The sequence below is a fragment of the Pygoscelis adeliae genome, unplaced genomic scaffold (genome assembly GCF_000699105.1).
Source record: "Pygoscelis adeliae isolate BGI_AS28 unplaced genomic scaffold, ASM69910v1 Scaffold14, whole genome shotgun sequence".
Taxonomy (NCBI): domain Eukaryota; kingdom Metazoa; phylum Chordata; class Aves; order Sphenisciformes; family Spheniscidae; genus Pygoscelis; species Pygoscelis adeliae.
Genome location: NW_008825109.1, coordinates 10242700 through 10262899, shown reverse-complemented (window position 1 = coordinate 10262899; position 20200 = coordinate 10242700). Strand labels below are relative to the sequence as shown.

General features: G+C 37.1%; 1 protein-coding gene across 1 annotated transcript in view; it reads right to left on the bottom strand.

Moving 5' to 3' along the window:
- Positions 1–20200, bottom strand: part of ROBO1 (roundabout, axon guidance receptor, homolog 1 (Drosophila)) — a 673042-nt gene that overhangs the window by 114455 nt on the left and 538387 nt on the right. Inside the window, 1 exon segment of the mRNA XM_009327888.1 lies at positions 2100–2257. Coding sequence (XP_009326163.1) covers positions 2100–2257 — 158 coding nt within the window.

Below are 20200 nucleotides of genomic sequence, written 5' to 3'. Positions count from 1 at the left end.
TGAAAACAACTGGAAATACTTTAGAAGTGGAGCCACTAAAGTATTTTCATTGATTAAATGCCCACTGGTATTACATATATATTGAACACCAACACATATAGTTTGACATTTCCTGATCTGGTAATTTCATGGCTTAAAAAGAGAAAGGTAACACCGGTAAACTATATTACCTGAAACTTAAGTCTCACTGAGTCAATGATAATTTTGCCATCAAATGAATGTAGGTATTCATTTTAAATACAGGAACTTAAATGAAAAACTTTGTTGGTTTTTTTTTTGAAGGTTGATTTCATGTAAAAATGAAATCTATCACTTAAAACCCAACAACTTCACCCTTATTTCCATTGTTGTACTATTTTAGTTCTTTATATTCCTGTTGCTAAACTGAAATGGAAATGACCTAAAGGAGGTAAGTTAACAGAAAAGGAATTCTGAGCCAGGTTTCAAAATTAGTATTTTTTGCACATCTGTCTTTTAGTATGTTGTCCATTCCAGGTCCCAATCTCCCCTTGCCTCCTAGCCACTAGGCAAGATAATACAGATGGTTACTGCAAAGCTGTTAAGACGTACATCTGAATGCATATTTATCCACTTGGCAAGATCCTGCTACAGCTGTAAGCCGATGCAGATCTGCATTACAATGTAGCTTCAGTCTCTTGCCTGTGTGAGAAAGTAGCCATGATATTCATAGTGCTGCTTAAGACAATGCCAGGCAAATATGACGTAAATGAATGCAGTTGAGCTAGCTATCGCAGCACTGTTAATTTACACCTCTGAAAACAAACACTTATTTGGGCACATCAAACAAGTGAGTATCTACACCTACATCAAAACTCATTTTCATTTGTTTGTTTTTGGAAGCAGAAACTGATAATGCAAGATAACTCCACCAGATGTCATGGTGAAAGAATACTATGTAGGGGAGTCCTTGACAAAATCACCAGAAAAGAAAACCAAACTGAGGGTCTTTATTCCATCATAAGCACAGTTTTAATAAATGCAGGTGGCACTGCCAGTCAGTGATAGTTGCTTTTGTTCCAGGTATGTTTTTGTTCCGGCAGCTGGGAGAAACAGCAGTTTTCATGTATAATGAAAGAAATGTACTTAATAGGCAACACCTGAAAATCCTTCAAGAGAATAAACTATAGCAATAGAAAATGCAAGTTTAGAAAGCCTTTCCTGAAAAAAAAAAAGTAGCGCTGGAATCTTCTCTTTATCTCAGGTCAATTGACTCATCACAGTGGGAAGGAAATTTGAAAAGGGAATTGTAAGTTCTTAGCAAGTACGACTGGAGGAATTGAGTTAATACCCGGCAATCAGTATAGGTTCGGTAGGGTACTTAAAAATTTAAATGTATGCATTTGCCACAAATACAGAATGCCTGAGCTTTGTCTTGTTTCTAAAAAATAAATGGAACAACAGGCAATTTAAATCTCAAACAAAAATGGTAACTTTTTACTTAGATTTCTGGGGTTTAAGTGTTCTTCCATTAAAAATTTCCCTCATTTCAGCATACGATTGAGGTATATAAATTGTATGTGCCTCTGATCTTGTTTTACACTAGTAATCCTCCCAGTACCAACAGGATCCTATATGGTATGTGCTTTCAGATGATACAGTTTCTCACCATATGGAAAGATGTTTTGTATCACCATGTTGGCAGCACATAAATGATTTTTGAACTCAATTTTTCATTGCCATTTCTTCAAGCCATTTAGGGTCAATAGCTTATTGTTTCACATGTCAAAAATTAAAAGAAGGATAGTTTTCTGATTTGAGAAGCTGCTTTATCCATACTCTTGAATAAAAGGGAAGAAAATTACAGGACAGTGACAAATACAATGAATTTCATTTCTGCAAGCTTCTAATTCCTCTGAGAAAGAGAAGAACATAGGTTTTGCATGGTCCTCTTTAACAAATAAATGCACACCCCGCAATGAAGTAGTATGAGACTAGAGGATGCATTCCAAGCTAAATGCAAACTAGCCTTGCCTCCAAGGCAAGGAAAGGACAGCATGGCTGGATGCCCACATGCTAAAGAGACTGGTAAGTTTACATTAGTTGATTTTTGCGTTGTTTGAAAAACTTTTTATACTTACTGTAATTCTCTCATCTTTGTCATCTAGCGGCGTCCCATCTTTTTTCCACGATATAGTGGGTTCTGGGTGACCTCTTGGGGGCTGACATTCCATCACTGCAGGTTCACCCACGGCTACCATTACATCTGATGGATTTTGTCTGAAGTCATCCCGTAGAACTGAAAGAATAAAGAAAATTAAGTAAAAAATTACTCAACGATACACCAATAGCATAGCAAAGTGGTTTGTTTTGGCCTTTAATGGTCCCTGTTGTCACTGTACTTTATATTATTGAACAATTCAGTTAATGAATTTCATTTGGCATCTGCAGATGGCCTCTGGTACTTCCACACGGTAATAGAGAAAACCCATGTACAACTCCTATTTAACTTCCAACGTACAAGCCAACTGACTCTAACACAGACAGAGGTGAAAGGCTGACACAGACATAGGACTGTCCACTCAGAAGAGCTGCCTCACTGGGTTGTATTTGGCATAGCGCCTGCCTAGCATGTGAGCACAGGATTCCTATCACAGCTGAAGAAGGCACAATGTCTTCTGCTCAGGTAGAGCGTCACCTGGGGAGAAGCACAGCAGAGACTGCTTTCTGCCCCTTTTTCTGAGACACAAGGTCAGCCTGCCAATAACTCAAAGGTTTTGGGTTAAAGATTGGCCAGTGCCTGTATGAATTGCACCTATCCCTGAATTTATGGCAAAGATGAACAACTATCTAAACTTCCCAGTTCTTTGATGACATTATAAGATGCCAAACATTTGTGCAGCTTTAGCCAAACTCATCTTTGCAATGTGGCTTGTGTCTTTTTCAAGAAATAAAAGAAAAAAATTTCCGATCTCTGTGAGTCATCCCTTAGCCTGAGTCAAGACCACATCCTCCATTTGGAAGAAGTCAATTTTATTACCTTTTCACAGAAAGAAGCGTTTTTATTGTGGCTTCATTACTAGAATTTGTTTTTTCTCATCATTTGGCCAAGCCCAGGCCTAGGAAACTCTAGTTCCCTCCAATCACCCACTATGAATTTTATCAATAGCTGTGTGATTATTTTTCTTTTTGGGAGAGGAGAGACATCATACTATGCTCAGCTGACCACTACACAGGGACACAGTTTAAAAGAATAATGGCATTCCTAAGTCTTGCCAAGTAAGTGGCGTTAGGTTTAATCTAAAAATAAATAATTCAAATGATAACAAATATAACATTCTAGTCCTCTCCACTGCTGAACATTCTAGTCCACTCCACACTGAACAAAGGAAATGGTAATGGAAAAGTACATTACAACCAAAGGAATCAGGATTTTGATGAAGCTATCTGTCGCTCTTGCTGCCTGCAACAATCTTGTGTCAACAGTAAATAGTGCCAAGAATCTGCAGCAAAAAATACATCCCCCAAGCCATGGACCACAGATATATGGACATTCACTACTGAATAATGGTTTGGTTGTTAATGCTGCTTCAAAGCGAGGTGTGATTTATTGTTAGATGTTAAGGAATGTGGGTGTGCTTACAGGCTGGCACGTACAGAACTGCCACCAAACCATTCCTCTCTGTAAGGTCTTTCATGCTGTTAAGACCTTTGAAAATGGTCTGAGGGCAAATGGATCATCTACTTTGGGACAGAGGGGTATACCTTTCTCACACCTACTTTCTGCAATGCTATATAATCTAAAATGAAGGGAGGGAGCAAAAATGATTTGTAGTTCGTCATTTTGGAGGATTATTGGCAAATAGCTCTGTCAATAATCAACAGGACTATCTGCTATTTTTTCTTCTCAAGTACATCTACCTTAAATTCTGATACCCTACCATTCAGTAGCTGCAGTCACAGGCCTGTGGCCAGCTTGGCTCATTATAATGTAACACACAACAGGGAAAGTTCCAGATTGATATAGAAGTGTAGATGGGAATCAAAAGCAATAAATACAGAATATTTTACCACTGTTCTAGAAACAGGATATAATTTCTGCAAGTACCAAAGAACATCTGTGTACCAACAAGACTGAAGTATATTGCAGAGCTCACGAGACATCATCTGAATTTACCAATCCCCTTCCATACTGAAGCTCTAACTTTTCAAATACTTCAGTTTAATTATTGAGGTTTCTGGATGCCCTAGAGTCAGGAGATACTGATGCACTGAAAGAGGATAATCAAAGATAAAATGTCTCTATCCCTTTAACAATACAAACTAATACAACAGAATGACAGAAGAAATTACAGAATAATTTAGGTAGGAAGGGACCTCTGGAGGTCATCTAGTCTACAACAATGAGATGCTCTTGGATGAACATGTTCTCTTGGATGAACTAGGTCTCTCGAACAGACCTAGTCTAGAAGGTTTATTTAAAAGAAAACTCCAAAATGCACACCTATTGCTTGGTGTACAAAAACCTGAGAAAGCATGTTCCATTTAAGAACAAAGAATTTCTGTCTCTAAAAAGAAAAACACGTGGATATTTTCTGCCTATGGACTAGGGAAAATTGACAAAGTTTTCAGCTATAAAATTAATCCAGGTTACATCTAGAGGAAATAATATGTTTTCACAAAGGGGAATGATGTCATTTTTAGTTATTCAGAAAGGTAAGTCAAAAGACCAATCCTTTAGCTTCCCTTCTGCTTTCAACAAAACTTTATGAAGTTTAACCTGCATTCTCTTTCAGCTTCCTTACTACATTCCCCTAAATATTGATGCATCACAATTGGATACACCAAATTATTGTGGTTATGGGAGCATTAAAATACTACTCACATACACTGAAAACCTTGTATATACTTATTCCGTTTATACTGAATATGGCATTAATAACCAGATGCAACTTCTTGTCTTCCCAAGAAGCCCTCAAACCATCCAGATACAGTAAATCATGTAGTGTAAGTGGCTGGGCTGACACTGCTTCTGCTGAAGTCAAAGAATTTTTTCTATTTACTTTAATAGAGACTTGATCGGGCTTGGAGCCACTGGTCATAGTATTACTTCTTTTTTTCACTTCTCCAAACTAAAGAACATAAAAGAAGAAGAAACAGAAGTTGCACCAAGTTACCAAAAAAAACCCATATATCCAGGTCCCAGTGCCAAAAGCACATGAAAGTGCAGAAGAGTGTATTTGCTACACCACAGTTCTATTGCAACACAATAAAAGGGGTGTTTTGACCATGAGTAAGAAGCCTCTTATTACTGCTGAAGATTGTATCACTTGGATAAAGCTAAGTGATATATAAAAAGAAGTGCCCTTAAGTTTAAAAAAAAATCAAGTGAAGTGATCTTAATAAACCATAAGTGCTTTTCAAGTCTGAAAGACCTCGTAAATCTAAGAGTAAAACCTATCAGATAGCACCTCAGATGGCTTTTAGCACCTTTGAAGCAACAAAGAAGTCCAGTACTTGCATAATAAAAACAAATTACTTCAGTAATTTCTACACTCCTTAGTCTCAGATCAGCTTTACAAGCATAGTACCTTGTCTGTAAAGTTAAGACCTTTCACAAATTAACCAATGCATAATAGAATGCTTTAGCAGGACATCAAAGGTCCAGGCCATAGATACATCAAGAAAAAAATTTTTTTTTACTATGAATTATTTTGGCTCTAACATTACATAATGAAATGCTAACAAAATGTAATCCATTAGAGATTACTCCACAGACAGTCGTCATGTAATTATTTTTGCAGCTGTAAAGTAGATACATGCTCTATTTTTTTGCCTCAGGCCCTGGCAATCTTGCATAAAGTTATAAATTTAAAATTTTCTTCCCTTACTGAAAAAAAATCCTTTTTTATTTCTGTCCTTCCTAGTCAAGGCTTACTGTAAATTGAGAATACATTTCCTTTTGAAGATATATTAGAAGTAAACTTTGTAATCCAGTACAGCATGTGCTTTCAGTCACCAAAGGGTCAAATTTTACCACATGCACCTCTTTCTATATATATACAGCTGGAATGAAAATAGATAAATTAAGAGGATGCTTGCCTTTTTTTCTTTTTTTAACAAATTCAGTGTAGAATCTTCATAGATATAAAAAACCCTCAACATTTCTGACATACTGTGGGTAAGGTTTTCTAACATTTTCCTCTAATATTTTATAAAATACAATGAACAATGATCGTAATTATTGTCATTGCACAGCTAGGACAACTCCATGATCTTGCTGTGTGAACTCTGAACTCCTGTGTTTGTGCTGAAAACATTTTTATGCTATGCTTGCTGAAATAATCAGGTTCAAGAGCAACTTTTGTAACTCCACTTTAAAAGTCAACTACTCATACAACTATTTAAAATCGTGTACTATTCAATCAATAAAGCAATTACACTTTCCCCAGAGAATCCTTCCCAGAGCAGAAAGGAACTAGCAATCACTTGAAGATAAATTTCTATTGACAAGCAACATAAGTAGAGACAGTATTTTTCGTGTAAACCCTAAACAGTGCTTTCCAAAATGCAGCAGCCAGTGTTTTTTTCTTAAGTTCTTCGTTGGCTACTATGAAAAAGAGTAGGGTGTCATTACTGGGTGAAATGGGAGGTAGGTAGGCAGGGGTTTTTTGCATATCCACGCTGCAGATATTTAAGAAACACTATTGTTAGCGTTTATCATTAAATAACCGTGATCTAGTTCAAAGACAATAAAGAAAACCAAATGTCCTGGTTTCGGCAGGGATAGAGTTAATTTCCTTCCTAGTAGCTGGTACAGTGCTGTGTGTTGGGTTTAGGATGGGAACAAAATTGATAACACACCCATGTTTTAGTTGTTGCTAAGTAGTGCTTACACTAGTCAAGGACTTTTCAGCTTCCCATGCTCTACTGACTGAGAAGGCTGGAGGTGCACAAGAAGCTGGGAGGGGGCACAGCCAAACTGGCCATAGGGACATTCCATACCATGTGACGTCATGCTCAGTACATAAACTGGGGGAAAGCTGGCCGGGGGGGCCGCTGCTCGGGGACTGACTGGGCATCGGTCAGCGGGTGGTGAGCAATTGTACTGTGCATCACTTGCTTTGTGTATTATTATTATCATATTATTATTATTATTATCATTTTATTTCAATTATTAAACTGTTTTTATCTCAACCCACGAGTTTTTCTCACTTGTGCTTTTCCAATTCTCTCCCCCATCCCACAGGGGGTGGGGGGGAGTGAGCGAGCGGCTGTGTGGTGCTCAGTTGCCGACTGAGGTTAAACCACGACAGTCCTTTTTGGCAAAACACAAGAAAAAAGAAACCAACCAGAAAGCTTTAGTCAATAACTGAAAAGAATGAATTTGTAAGGAACACACTAATTACCATCATACGTTGTGGATATCATGCCTTAACAGGTGGTATCATTTAAGAACTGGAAAGAAGAAAATCTCCTGGAAATTTTGATTGCAGGTGTATACTAGTCAGACTGGCTAGACACTTCATGCTAGATCAGTTCAAAGCAGTGCACCAAAGCATATCCAGGGTCCCTGAGCAACCAAGATACTACAGCCATGGTCACTCGGTGAACAGAGGAAGAGAGGGAAATGAAGAAGTTTGGGGTGCAGTTTCATAACCAGATTAAGGCAATCTAAATCCATGTCAGTTCTTCTAAAAGAGACCATCCAGGCTTGATTCCTGCAAACTCTCCTGCATTGCCCTGGACAGAGCACACTATTTTGCAAGGCTAGTTGTTGGAGAGAGATCAGTGAGCCAAAGTGTCACACAATTAGACAACCGAAGATATCCCAACAATTTCCACTCTTTCAGCATGAAGATAATTTACATGTTTCTTTGTATTGTAGCACGTGCCTCAAAAATGTGGAAAAGTGAAATAAATAGAAGAAATGCTCGTTCTTCCCACCGCTTTACAAAACAATCAGACCTCAACTAACGAGCAAGTTTCCTCCCAGCAACCAAAAATGTGCTAACACCAAACTATGTGCTAAAGCTGAGCAACACAACCCTACTAAAGGCCCACTGCCCTGCCTTTTGGCTAATCTTGTTATAAAAAAACCCCATGTAATACATTTTAATTTTTTTAATACCCACCAATTCTATTATTTTAATTCCTGTAAATTTATAACAAGTATTTCAGTGTTTCTTTTCCCTCCCCCCAAACAAAATACCAGTATTACAAAGAAAGTTTCCATCTAATATGAGGAACAAAATAACAACAACGTGGACCTGCTGTAAAATGCTGTAAGATTAGGAAAATGAAAAATGGGATTCAGGAGGTTAGATAAATGTTCTAATCCCATGAACCCGTAATCAAAGAGAAACTAGACACGTGGCCTAACGGTTTAACTCTCTCACAGAGCCAGCCCTTCCACGACACAGGACTTCCCTGATTACACAGTCTAAGAATTCGCATTGAATAGGTTTCCAGATATGAGACTGCTCATTGCAAAGAGACTGAGCATAAGGAGCAGTTAGATGTACGAAACAGCAGCAGTAAAATTAGATCACACTTCTAAAACATTAATAAAATGTACTGCCTCAATTACTGTAACCTTTAAGTTGTTTTAAAATGTATTTTCTCCAAAGAGTAATGTTTTTGATTGATTGCTTTTTATACAGCACCACCGAACTGGGATCTTAATATCTACTGAAGGTCAATAGTTACCTTCTCTGGAAACAAGTGTCATTCCTTGTTATATTAAGCAATACATGTTAGCAAATATAACACCTGCATGCTTCTAAACCATTAATGTAGAAAGACATCAAGGAGTGCTGCACCTACTGGATCACGTCTTTTAAAAGGTGCCGATGACAAATACAAGCAATATGCTTGAATCAAGCAATATGCTACACTGCAAAAGCAATTAAACGGTGAGGCATTTGGCAATAAGCATACTGAATGCATATAAAGACGTTAAAATACATATATTTATTGTCATTCGTTATTTTTCATTCAGTCATTAAGAAACTTACAATTGTTAATAGAAAGAAATGCATACTTAAGGAGCAGGTTCCAAAAAAGACTTCTGTAAAAACCATCGGCTGAAAGTTACTGACGATAATTACAAAAATTTATGGAAACCATGCACAATCAGTCTGATTTTATATTACTAGCTGAAGATTTGGGCTTTAAGTATTGCCAGGAATCTTACTGGGCAACGTAGCTGTCATCCCATCACAGTATTTCCATGTGTGGAACGGAAAGTGTAAATGAATTAGATGATGAATTGGGAATCAATTAAATGACCAAATCTGATAGGTCATATAAAGAGTAATTTTAACTCCTGTGAGAAGAGTAACTGACAGGCCTAAGAGAGCACACTGCAGCACTGGGAATCCTAATTAAACCCTGAAGGATCTGTGATGCCTCAGGCATGTGACTCTGAGAGTGTCCCCTAGGTTGATTGAAAATTGGAAATAGATAAGGAGAATGGACCTAATTATTAATTTGATTGACTGTGTACAAAATGTGATTCCTCTCAACATCTTCGACATATTATGGTCTGGGACAAGGCATTTACTACCTGTAAGTCAGAATTTACCTCCTGGAAGAGTAGATTCATTTGTACAGACTGCAGAGACAGTTATTCACTTGTCCTAAATATTTACAGTTATTTGCTTTTTTATTACTATTATTATTATTATTTTATTGTACATTTCATTTTAGAGTTTTGGGTTATTTGAATCATGCTTCATTACAGACAATATTTTTAGTGTGACTAACACAGCGGATTTCCAGACTTATGGACACAAACCAAGGGGCTTTAGACACAGCTCACAGAAGAACTGTGCCTTTGGGAGATCACAAATTAGTTTTCCCTAGGCAAATAAGGGTTTATATCTTTAAATCCAAGGATTTGGGTGTGTTTTGTAAATAAAGCTGTTTTTTTTTCTGTGCATTCCAAGTCAAGGTCCAGTTTGCAATGAACTGTTAGCTGCACTAGCCTTCCTTCAATGCAGATTATAATAGAAAAGAAGACTCAGATTAAGATGCTGCACCAAGACCTTGTCTTGGCCCTCCAAATTAATGCATAAAGAGGTAACTGAAATGACAAAAGAGATATAAGGACGAAACAATTGAAGAGAAAAGGTGAGGAGACACTTCACCAAAATGACAGTGTTCTCCTTAACTACTTCTCAAACCTTATTTCGTGAGCATAATGGTTTTCCCTTTTAAGAAAGAAGACGCAAATCAACCCAGAAACACAAGTGTCCTGTAACTCAGGATTCCAGGGGGAAAAATAAAGGAAGGAACACAGGCAGCAAGGACAGAAGCAAACATTCAGCCAGTTTTCAAGGAAGGCTTAAAGCTGGGATATATGGCACTGGCAAATGGAGCCAGATTGCAATTGACTGAAAAGTTGTTGCTGCCAAATAGCAAGCTACGCTGGCTTGAGATGTGAAAAACTGACTCTTCCCATAGTTTCTAAGCTGGAAAATCCCTCACTAGGCCAAACCTGAAGGAACCTTATTTGTCTTAACTTGTGTTGTTAAAAGAGGAGACACAATTATTCCACAGACTTGCCAATGAAACTGTGGCAGCACTGTTTCTGTAGTACAGGCAAGACTTAAATGGCCAATGCTTGTACAATTGCTTCTAATCATCCTTTCACTCTGAAGAAGCCAAAAACTTATCAGAGGAGACATTTTCAAGGAAATAAAGATTCACATGCCTGCGATAACAATGTTTCTGCAGAATAGCCCTAAATCTGCATATGCACTATGCTACTGTTTTGCTAAGGTCCTGCCTCAAGGCAACAATTTTAGCCGTGTCCTTCTGCTTAGCATTCAAATTTCAGCGTGTTGTAATGGTACCACTACCATCAATGTTTTTTGAAAGGACCCTATTTCCATGAAAAAATCCCCCTTATGTTAAAGTGGTTGAAAAATATGACATTTTAAATATCAGAGAATATACAGTATCATTACCACACTCAAACAGCTAAGTCACTTCTCCTTTAATATTCTGGAAAATGATATTCCACCATTACATCTGAGGTCAAGCCTGTAACATCAGTCAGGAGGTGCAAGATGCAGGCGCTTCATACGGCTGAGTGGCTAATTCTAAATAACAGCAGAGCTAAGAACAGCATTTGTTGGCACCAGACACTATAGCAAAGCCACACTGCTCAAAAATGTTGCTGAACTATTACATACAATTTTATTCTGTTCTGCTGTTCCGTTGTTATTACATACAGTTTTATTCTGTTGAAAGGAACTACAGACCACAGAACTCCACCATCTTTTCTCACCTCTACAGACTGCTATACAGCAGGATATACCTTAGTTAGATAGAGGGTGTTTCCTTAATTATACTCTGCATGTCCAAATGCACGAACGTATCATTCTTATGGTAATGTCATCTTGTTTCTTTACCTCCTTTACATTCAAGATGTAAACTGACAACAGATTGCCACAGTAGAAACAGGTAAACTTTATCAAAATTACTTTTATGCCAAATATCATATACTTTTCAAATTACTTTTGCTGGTTTTAGAAAACATTCCAGGAAATCACCTCAGGGAAAAATGGCAGACAGCCTTATACAGAGGTCATAGAGAAATATAGTCTTCATCTAATTCAATTAACTGCTTTGAGTTAGATCCCAAATGGTACAGGCAAATGTTTGTTCTATTTCAGGCATATTCTGAGATACGAATCATTCCACTTTCTCAGTATAAAGAAGCACAGCGCAATATCATGCACTCAATTTTTTTATTGCTCAGAATTTGAAAAATCTCTAGACAGACGTCTTCATGATTTACAATGATAGCTCTTCATTTAGACAACCATCCAAAGGCTTCAAATATTGTAAAATTCTACCTAGAGCATTACAAAAAGTAGCAAAGTTAATAGCTACAGCAATGAAAAATGGTATTGTCAGCAAATGGACATTACCAAATTCACTAAGCTGGAACTCTGAATTGCAGCTCTTGGAGATTTATATGCTATTGTAAATGGCAAAAGACAATAAAATCATGCAGAAAAGTACTTCTGCATTTGGACTCTTATTCTGGCTTCAATCCCTATGAGATATTCAAAGGCAACGTGACAATTGATCAATATGTTAGCATTTAATGTGCAATAAGTGCTACTGAGTAAAAATCAGAGAAACACTGCCTGTTAGCAGAGTCTGCCTTATTGCTGGCAGGAAGGAGTGCATGAAGTTTTGGAACATCCCATGTGGTAAAACAGCAGCCAGAAGTCTGATTCAGAATTAACAAAAGGAAACAGAGGGCGATGCTCAGCGTGAACACAAATGCACATAAAGCCAGCCAGATTTCAGTACTAAGATTTTAATTTTGATTAAACGCTTCCTTTTATACTGGGTCACATTCGTTGTTTTCAACCCTCTGTTTTCATTAATATTTTAATACACACAGAACATCAAGTTGCGTAACTTCAGTGTTGCGGCTAAAGATAGCATCTTTAATAACAGCTACAGAAGAGATGCTGGCATCCATCGCTGTCCAACCTCGTAATGCTGTGAGGCACCATGGGCTGGCAGGGACTTCGCGGCATGCCAGACAACGCGTCTGCGCTCACCACCAAGGAAAAGGGAGGTGCATGACTGGAACATTAGTTTAGTCTGTTTGAAATAGGAACTTATAAATGCATTCAAGGCAAAACAAACCAACGTAACGCAAAAGGCTGTGAAAGACTAAAACGATCAAGACGCTGAGCGCATTTGGTGGAAATGTTGCTTTCACCTTCGTTTTACATCCTGTGAGAAACTGCAGTACAGTGCAACTCCTTAAAAACTTCCCAGGAAACAATGGTGGTAAAGAAATTGTAACGTGTAATTTTAGTAATTTGACTGTTGGCTTTTTTCCCCTTGTTTTTGCTATTTCTAACTCCTAATGATGAAACTTAAGTTTGGACAAAATTCAGAAGACCACACTTTTTCTTGATTCCACACGAGCTGGGGTACCATTAGCAGAAGTACCTATGCTCGATTTCCCTTGCCATTACAAACGTGAACTGTGCGTTGTGCCATGATACACTCTACAAAGACCTACAAACGCCATGAATTCAGTTCCTATCAGTCCTAAGCAGCCCATATAGGTTAATTTCCTGGTAAATCACAAGACTCTTAGATTTCCATTAAGAATTGTTATAGACAGAAAAAGCAAATGTGGTATTATGTGAGACCGGGATTCTTTTATTTCTCTATGAACTCTGAATACAATTAAATTTTCAATTCAGTTCAGTGGACTGGTTCTTTTCTGTACGTTTAAGCACAAAAAGTAAGCTTGAAAACATTATGAGACTTGATCTAGATTATCAATAGATGCATAAAAATGAAAGTCATACATTTTCAGGACAGTTTTAAAAAGCAAATACATTGTGACTAATTTTGGTAAACAGGATACTGGGAAGCCAGTGAATTTGTAAGATAAAAGCTACTGGTATCTTCTAATAATTCACTCAGAAACAAGTGACCTAAGGGGAAAAAGCCAACCCCAAAACTCTATCTGGATTGCCAAAATCCTTACACTTAGTTTACTGATATACTGTGAGAATACATTTTTGCTATTATATGACTTTCTAGTAAACAAAAACTCCAGCTGGTTTGGTGCTGCTTACTTTCGTTGTTAGACACTTTAAATCTTACTGGTGAATGGCACTGTGGAGGTTATTTACCACTACTCATTACTATTAGTGTCTTTACTGCAAAACAACATTGGCTTCAGCAGTCCACAATCAGGAAGAATTCCAATTTCTGTTTTCCCACCCTACCTAGTTAGTTAGTGCAGAGAAGCTGCACCAGGCACGTCAGAATTTCAATTAATTTGTTAGGTTTCTGGTCTGCATATTTATGTGGGCCTCTAGTAAATACACAAGGTATAATAAAAGAAATGAAAAATTAATTTTGGCTTCTCTCGCTTCTCTTCAGTTTGTTTCCAAACAGAGCAAAAACCAAACTCAAAAGCAAAATGGAAGTTCCTCTATGGATGTCTTTATGTCAGTACTTCAGTTTGGATCAGGACTGCACTGTGAAGGAAATCTCCAAATCTTCTCCACCAACCTGGGTTTGATTCATATCTTGGACTGGGCTTGGAATGCAAAAACTGATTATTTGGGGGTGGGTGGGTGGATGGAACTAGACCAGAAGATGAACACCAGGTTCCGATGTATGTTCAGGCAACAGACCAAACTGGAGTTCTCATGAAACTTGCACAGTGTACACACCGTTTCTCAGGCCAACTGTTTCCGTCTATAAATCATAGAATAGAATCATAGAATCATAGAATCATTAAGGTTGGAAAAGGCCTCTAAGATCATCGAGTCCCACCGTCCACCCAACACCACCATGCCCACTAAACCACGTCCCTAAGTGCCTCATCTACACGTCTTTTAAATACTTCCAGGGATGGTGACTCAACCACTTCCCTGGGCAGCCTCTTCCAATGTTTAACCACTCTTGCAGTAAAGACATTTTTCCTCACGTCCAATCTAAACCTCCCCTGGCGCAACTTGAGACCGTTTCCTCTCATCCTATCGCTTGCTACTTGGGAGAAGAGACTGACACCCACCTCGCTACAACCTCCTTTCAGGTAGCTGTAGAGCGTGATAAGGTCTTCCCTTAGCAGTGCTGGTAAGTGCTGGTGACAAGTAAAGAAAAATACACTTCTATTGGGTTGCGCTACTTGCAGCTACTTGCTGTAGACATAACATACATATAGCAGAACTAAGAACACCTGATATCATAAAAATTCCTTATTAATATCCACCATAACAATCTTCTGTTTTCTTCTCCCCGTTTCTTTTAGCTACCACATCATGGCCTGTCCACCAGTTCTTTCAACACCACCATGCCTTTCCTCCCACATGTCCACTAAATTACTATGGGATAAGAGGAGTTGCATGCCTACTGTCAATATTTACACACTGTTTGCCCGGCCAGGAGGCCAAAAAGGGCAGGTAAGTTTTAAGTTCATATTACAGGTTTTCTTTCAGTGTAGGTATCCATTTATTAGGTTTTGGCCAGTGATTACAAAACCAACCACGAGCAAGAGGGCTAAGAGAAAGATGATACAAGCCTTCTCTTGTCAGGAAACAGGAAAATACAAGACAGCAAATAAGAATCTTCAAAGTCACCGTGCTCACTTATATATGAGAATCTAAAACAAAAAGAGAAATTATCTTTGCTAAAGAAAGTGCTTTGTTGTTGCTTGCATGTTTGAATGAAATTGATTGGCATCTTTCAGTAGCTTACCATGACAAGTGATTACTCAGAAGCTTTCCTGAACTTTCAGACTGAGGCACTACAGTTACTTCATGTAGAAAATGCTTTTAAATAGTAGATGCTCCTAATGTTTATACAAACTGTAAGGTGCATATAAGTACTCGGTTTTCTGTGCTATGTTCCTTGTTTGCTTTACAGCAATGAGAGACTTCTCTCAGAATTGAAATACATAGAGTGTATTATGTAGTACCAAAAGCACAATACATGTACACTACAGCTAAATGTTAAAATATATTTGTGTATTTTGGATTTGTTGGGGGGAAGGAGTATATCTGTTGTGTCCTCACTGAAGCCACAGAAATAATAGTATTATATATCAACAAATCCATTGAATCAATGCACCTGGTCTAAAACAGGAACCCTTAAGAATGTAATACTAAGCAGGGAAAAAAAAGTGAGTGCTTTTACCAGTAAACAGAAGGAAGCAGTGCCACTAGCATTTATTCCCATTTTTGTGTCAAACTTCCGTTTTCACTATAAGTCTGTATGAATAATGCCTAGGTAGCCTTTGTTAGTTTAGCATGTAAAACTGTACAACAGACAAAACTACCTGATCCCTCAGAGGAAAATTTTTTGAAGAGCAAAGTGGTAACTCTAGACATATCCATCTAAAAAACCAGTAACAAATACCTCACTAAATTCTGTCAAGGTTCATGGAGACAATTGGGATTTGTATATACATCACGTGGATATAGGCCATTATCAAACTATCTAGAGAGTTAACCAACAGAGGACACTCTCAGCAATACAAGACTGATGCTACATAATCAGAAACACCAGGGCTGTAAACAATGGAAATGCACATTGTTCCCAAACAGTATAAATAATTTAAGACTTCCAGAACAGAAATTAATCTACATACTATTTGAAGCACACAGAAGCACCAATTCAGACAGAATAATAAAAGGTAAGGGAAAACCAGATGGATAATTAAAAAGATACTTTCCAAGTGGGAATACACTTAGCTTAGCAGTGCTGGTAAGTGCTGGTAACAAGTAAAGCAGTAAGTATCAAGGAAGTCCTATTATGTGCACGTATATTTTATATGACTTATTTTTTTTCCAAGGGATTGGGTTTTTTTTCCTCTGGTGTGATTGGACAGTGAGCCTGCTATATCCATCAACATCTATCTGATTAACTCTTCAACTCTTTGAAGCTTCAGTGTTTTATAGGGCATTATTTGCAGAGAGATGGAAACAATCCGATTTGTCCGTATTTGAGATGGGCATTCTTCTTTTAGCCCCCACTGCCCTAGAAGCCCATACCCTTTTGTCCCCAGATGAAGTCTCAACAGCATACTTCAAAGGAAAAAGATATTCATGGTGTCTTAACCTTTCCTTTGAAACTGAATCTCTAGATCCAGTATCATCTAGCAAGGCTAATTGCATAGTATGCAAGGGAATTACTATTATTTCAATATAACCCACCATAGAGAAATGATGAAAGCTGAGGCACTGTTGTAACAAGCTTTACATAAAGACAGCGCTGCAAATGCACTATCAAAGGTGAATATCTTGCACAGGTAAAACAAGAAAATTTCACAAAGTGTCTTTATAACCTTAACAATTACATTCAAATATCAGCCAGCTTATCCTACAAAGAAAACCTTGGGAGAGGAAAAGAAAAAAGAGGGGGAGGCATAGAATGCAGATATGAAGAAGGTATGTGGTTTCATGGTTAGATTTACTACATATCTTTCACCATATTAACTCACTGTACTCGCTATTTATTTTACATTCAAATCTCCTTACCCTCTACAAGTTTTACATTTTCCTATAATACAGGTCCAAATTACTCTACAAGTTGATTTAAGATAAAGTAGAAAAAAACATGGAAATGCAACAGAGAAATTAATAAGAAAATCTCATCATAAAAAAGTACAAATGTTATCTTTTTCGTTAAACATTCGTATTTAAGACTGTCTACCTACCTAGAAACCCAAGCCACATATTCTAAACATCCTTTACAATTCCATGGCAAAAAGTGGGCAGCTGCTTGATTATTTGACGTGAAATAGTCATATTTGACACTGTATATCCACTTAGAAATTAAGTTTTTATGTTTTAAAAGCCTAGTGATAACATTTTTGGAAGTCAAACATTGAAGAACTAAAAAGCGAGTTTTTTCCTGTTAGAATACATCATCTTTTCAAAACCACTTAACTTTAGGAAATTATTTTCTACATCACAGGAATTTACCATACCAATTTACTGGAGGCCTTTTTAGCAGTGATACATGCATATGTACTTAAAAACATTAACAGTGCTACTTGGATCTTCTAAAATGAGTGAAGTTTGCATATTGCAGTTTTCTTTCTTATGCAGCAAGAAACAGTGCTAAAAAAATTATGAAGAGAGTGGCATGTGCATAAGTAGACGTATGACCTAAACAGCAATTTGGAAAACTCTTTACTACATTAAACAGGTTCTACTGTAAGAATTTAAACAAAAGGTGACTAATTTGGAGACAACTAGAAGCTTTAAAGTAAAGAAGACGAACCTTCTACTCCTCACCATGAAAATTCATACCTTAAATCAGTTCCATGATTTCCATCAATACAAAAGTAAAAAGAGAAGTACTAGAATCCACGTTAGAAAAGTGCTTAAGCATGTTTCGGGAGCAACAATGAGTTTAAGATATGCTTAAAAGTTTTCTTCAGTCAGTGAGAGACCTGTCAGTTCTCCCTATAAATGTCGAAAGCAGGGTAAAGGTCTTCAGTCTTGTTAAAGTACAAGTATGGTGTTCAGGTAAAAAAAACCAAACAAAACCTTGAATAACACTAACAATCATAATTTTTATAGAATGGGAGCTGCCTTCTCTATTACTTTCTTACATAAGAGTGGGGAGGTACAGTTACATTGGTTGCATTCAGCACTGCTTCACGCTACCTGTGATTATACACCAGGGACCATGCATAATCTTCTTCAGAACGCAACAGTTGAACCCAAAGTCACTAAGGCCGGGAATGCAATAAGAAGATCCAGCTCCACATGAGATACATCAGGGATTCAAAACAGATTTGTCCACTTATGAAATATATTCAAGGAATTTTTTTTACGTTTAGCATATGAGGAGGTCGCAAATTGTTGAAATGAATGCTTTTGTACATTTATATATATCTATATACCCATACTGTCCAGATACTTGATCAAAATAGCTTTTGTCTCTCCTGTTTCAAAATAAATATAATGTACTTGCATGTGCATGTATTGTTTATGATAAAATAAAATGTGTCTAGAATTTATACATGTTTACTTTAGGCAATATGATCAATCAAGAAAAATCAATCACGTTTTTAAAGGCAGCCAAACTCTTCAGAAATGGGATGGATGTTACCTAGTAACTTTAATTATTTTTCCATGTGAGTCAATATTAGTAGCACCCAAGTTCAGCAAACATTGAAACCATCACCCAGTATTTTTAAAGGCATCTTATGTCAGATCTAAAAAGTTAGGCCTAAAATCTTTGATTTAAATGTTTTTGATGGAACGGCTATAAAAAAGAGCAAGGAAAATAAGGTTACAGAAATTAATATCTAGCACAAAATAACACATTATTCATGTGGTAATTATAATATTGTATTCTGAAAGATAAATATGTTAGCAAGCCAGAAGGATCTGGCCTTATTTTATCATACTTTAATAGAGGGGAAACCAAGTTAAACAGATGGCACTCAGGATTTCTCAATGAATTCAGCATCTGTGAGTACATGCTGCATAAATGCCAATTAAAATGTGTCCGAGTAAATTTAAATCCCTTGCTGACAGAATGTAAGCCAACCTAGCTGGCTTAAGATCAAGGTTGAACTTAATTGTCTGCTCAACTTGTAGCAAGTTGCTCTCAAATTGTTCAGAAATTCCCAGTGAAATAATAAAACAGTGTTCCTATTGATTTGTATTTATTTACATTTGTAACTCTTCTCAAGCATTGGGCTGAAGCACAAAGGAAAAATAAAAGTACTATGTGAATCATTTGAAAAGTCTAAATTGAAAAAATACTTCTTTGATTTAAAAAGCTTCTGCAGAAATGTTCTGTAGAACTTTCTCTTTGGGTAGTTTTATGAAACAATCACTTTAGAAGTGTCTTCATAATTTTTATTAACCACACAAGCCACTTTTTACTTTCCTTTACTCTGTTACTGACAAATTACCAATATCTTCTATTAGGTTGTCACCTAAATTTTTCATACAATGCAAAGTGAACGTTGAATATTATATAGTAAAATACATACAGAAGAGGCTACACTGAAAAGTTAAAGCAGTGCTGTTATGCAACCCAGTGGCAGTTCTAATTCAATTTGGCATTCAACTGTCTCGTAACAAAAAATGCACAGATATGAACAGAAAACCCAGAACCTCTGGTATAAAAAAAAAAAAAAAGAAAACCCCATCCAAACTACAAAACTCACAAAACTTTGTTTGCCAGCTATTTCAAGAATTACAAAGCGCAGTTTAGGTCTGTACCCAAGAAGGCTAAGCATCCACTCTCACGAGAAAAGAGAAGGCATTTTCGTGATATGCTGAGCCATCCATAAAAAATTGGTATCATTGACTGAACTGGGGCAAACGTACACCAAGCAAAGCTGGGATCTTTTGCAAAGCTAATCAATTAAGTCCCTTTATACATAATCCATGTGCGCAGCCTTTTCCCATACCAATTATTTCATGCTGGCAGCGTTTTGTTGAGGGAAAAGCCAGTCAGAAACTATAAAACATACAACACAACAGCAAATGAAATTAAATGCCTGAAGTGCAAATTACTACCTAGGAAATGAAATCTGAACTATTCATGCATGTACATTAGTAATAAATTAAATTATGGCAGTCAGGGAAAAGACCTAAATGTCATTAGGAAGAGTGCAGTGGAAACACTGGTGCCCCACTCAGCAACTATAAAATGAAAGCTTTCCCTGAAAGTGGGAAAACAAAAGGTTTACCAGTTTTCTAGA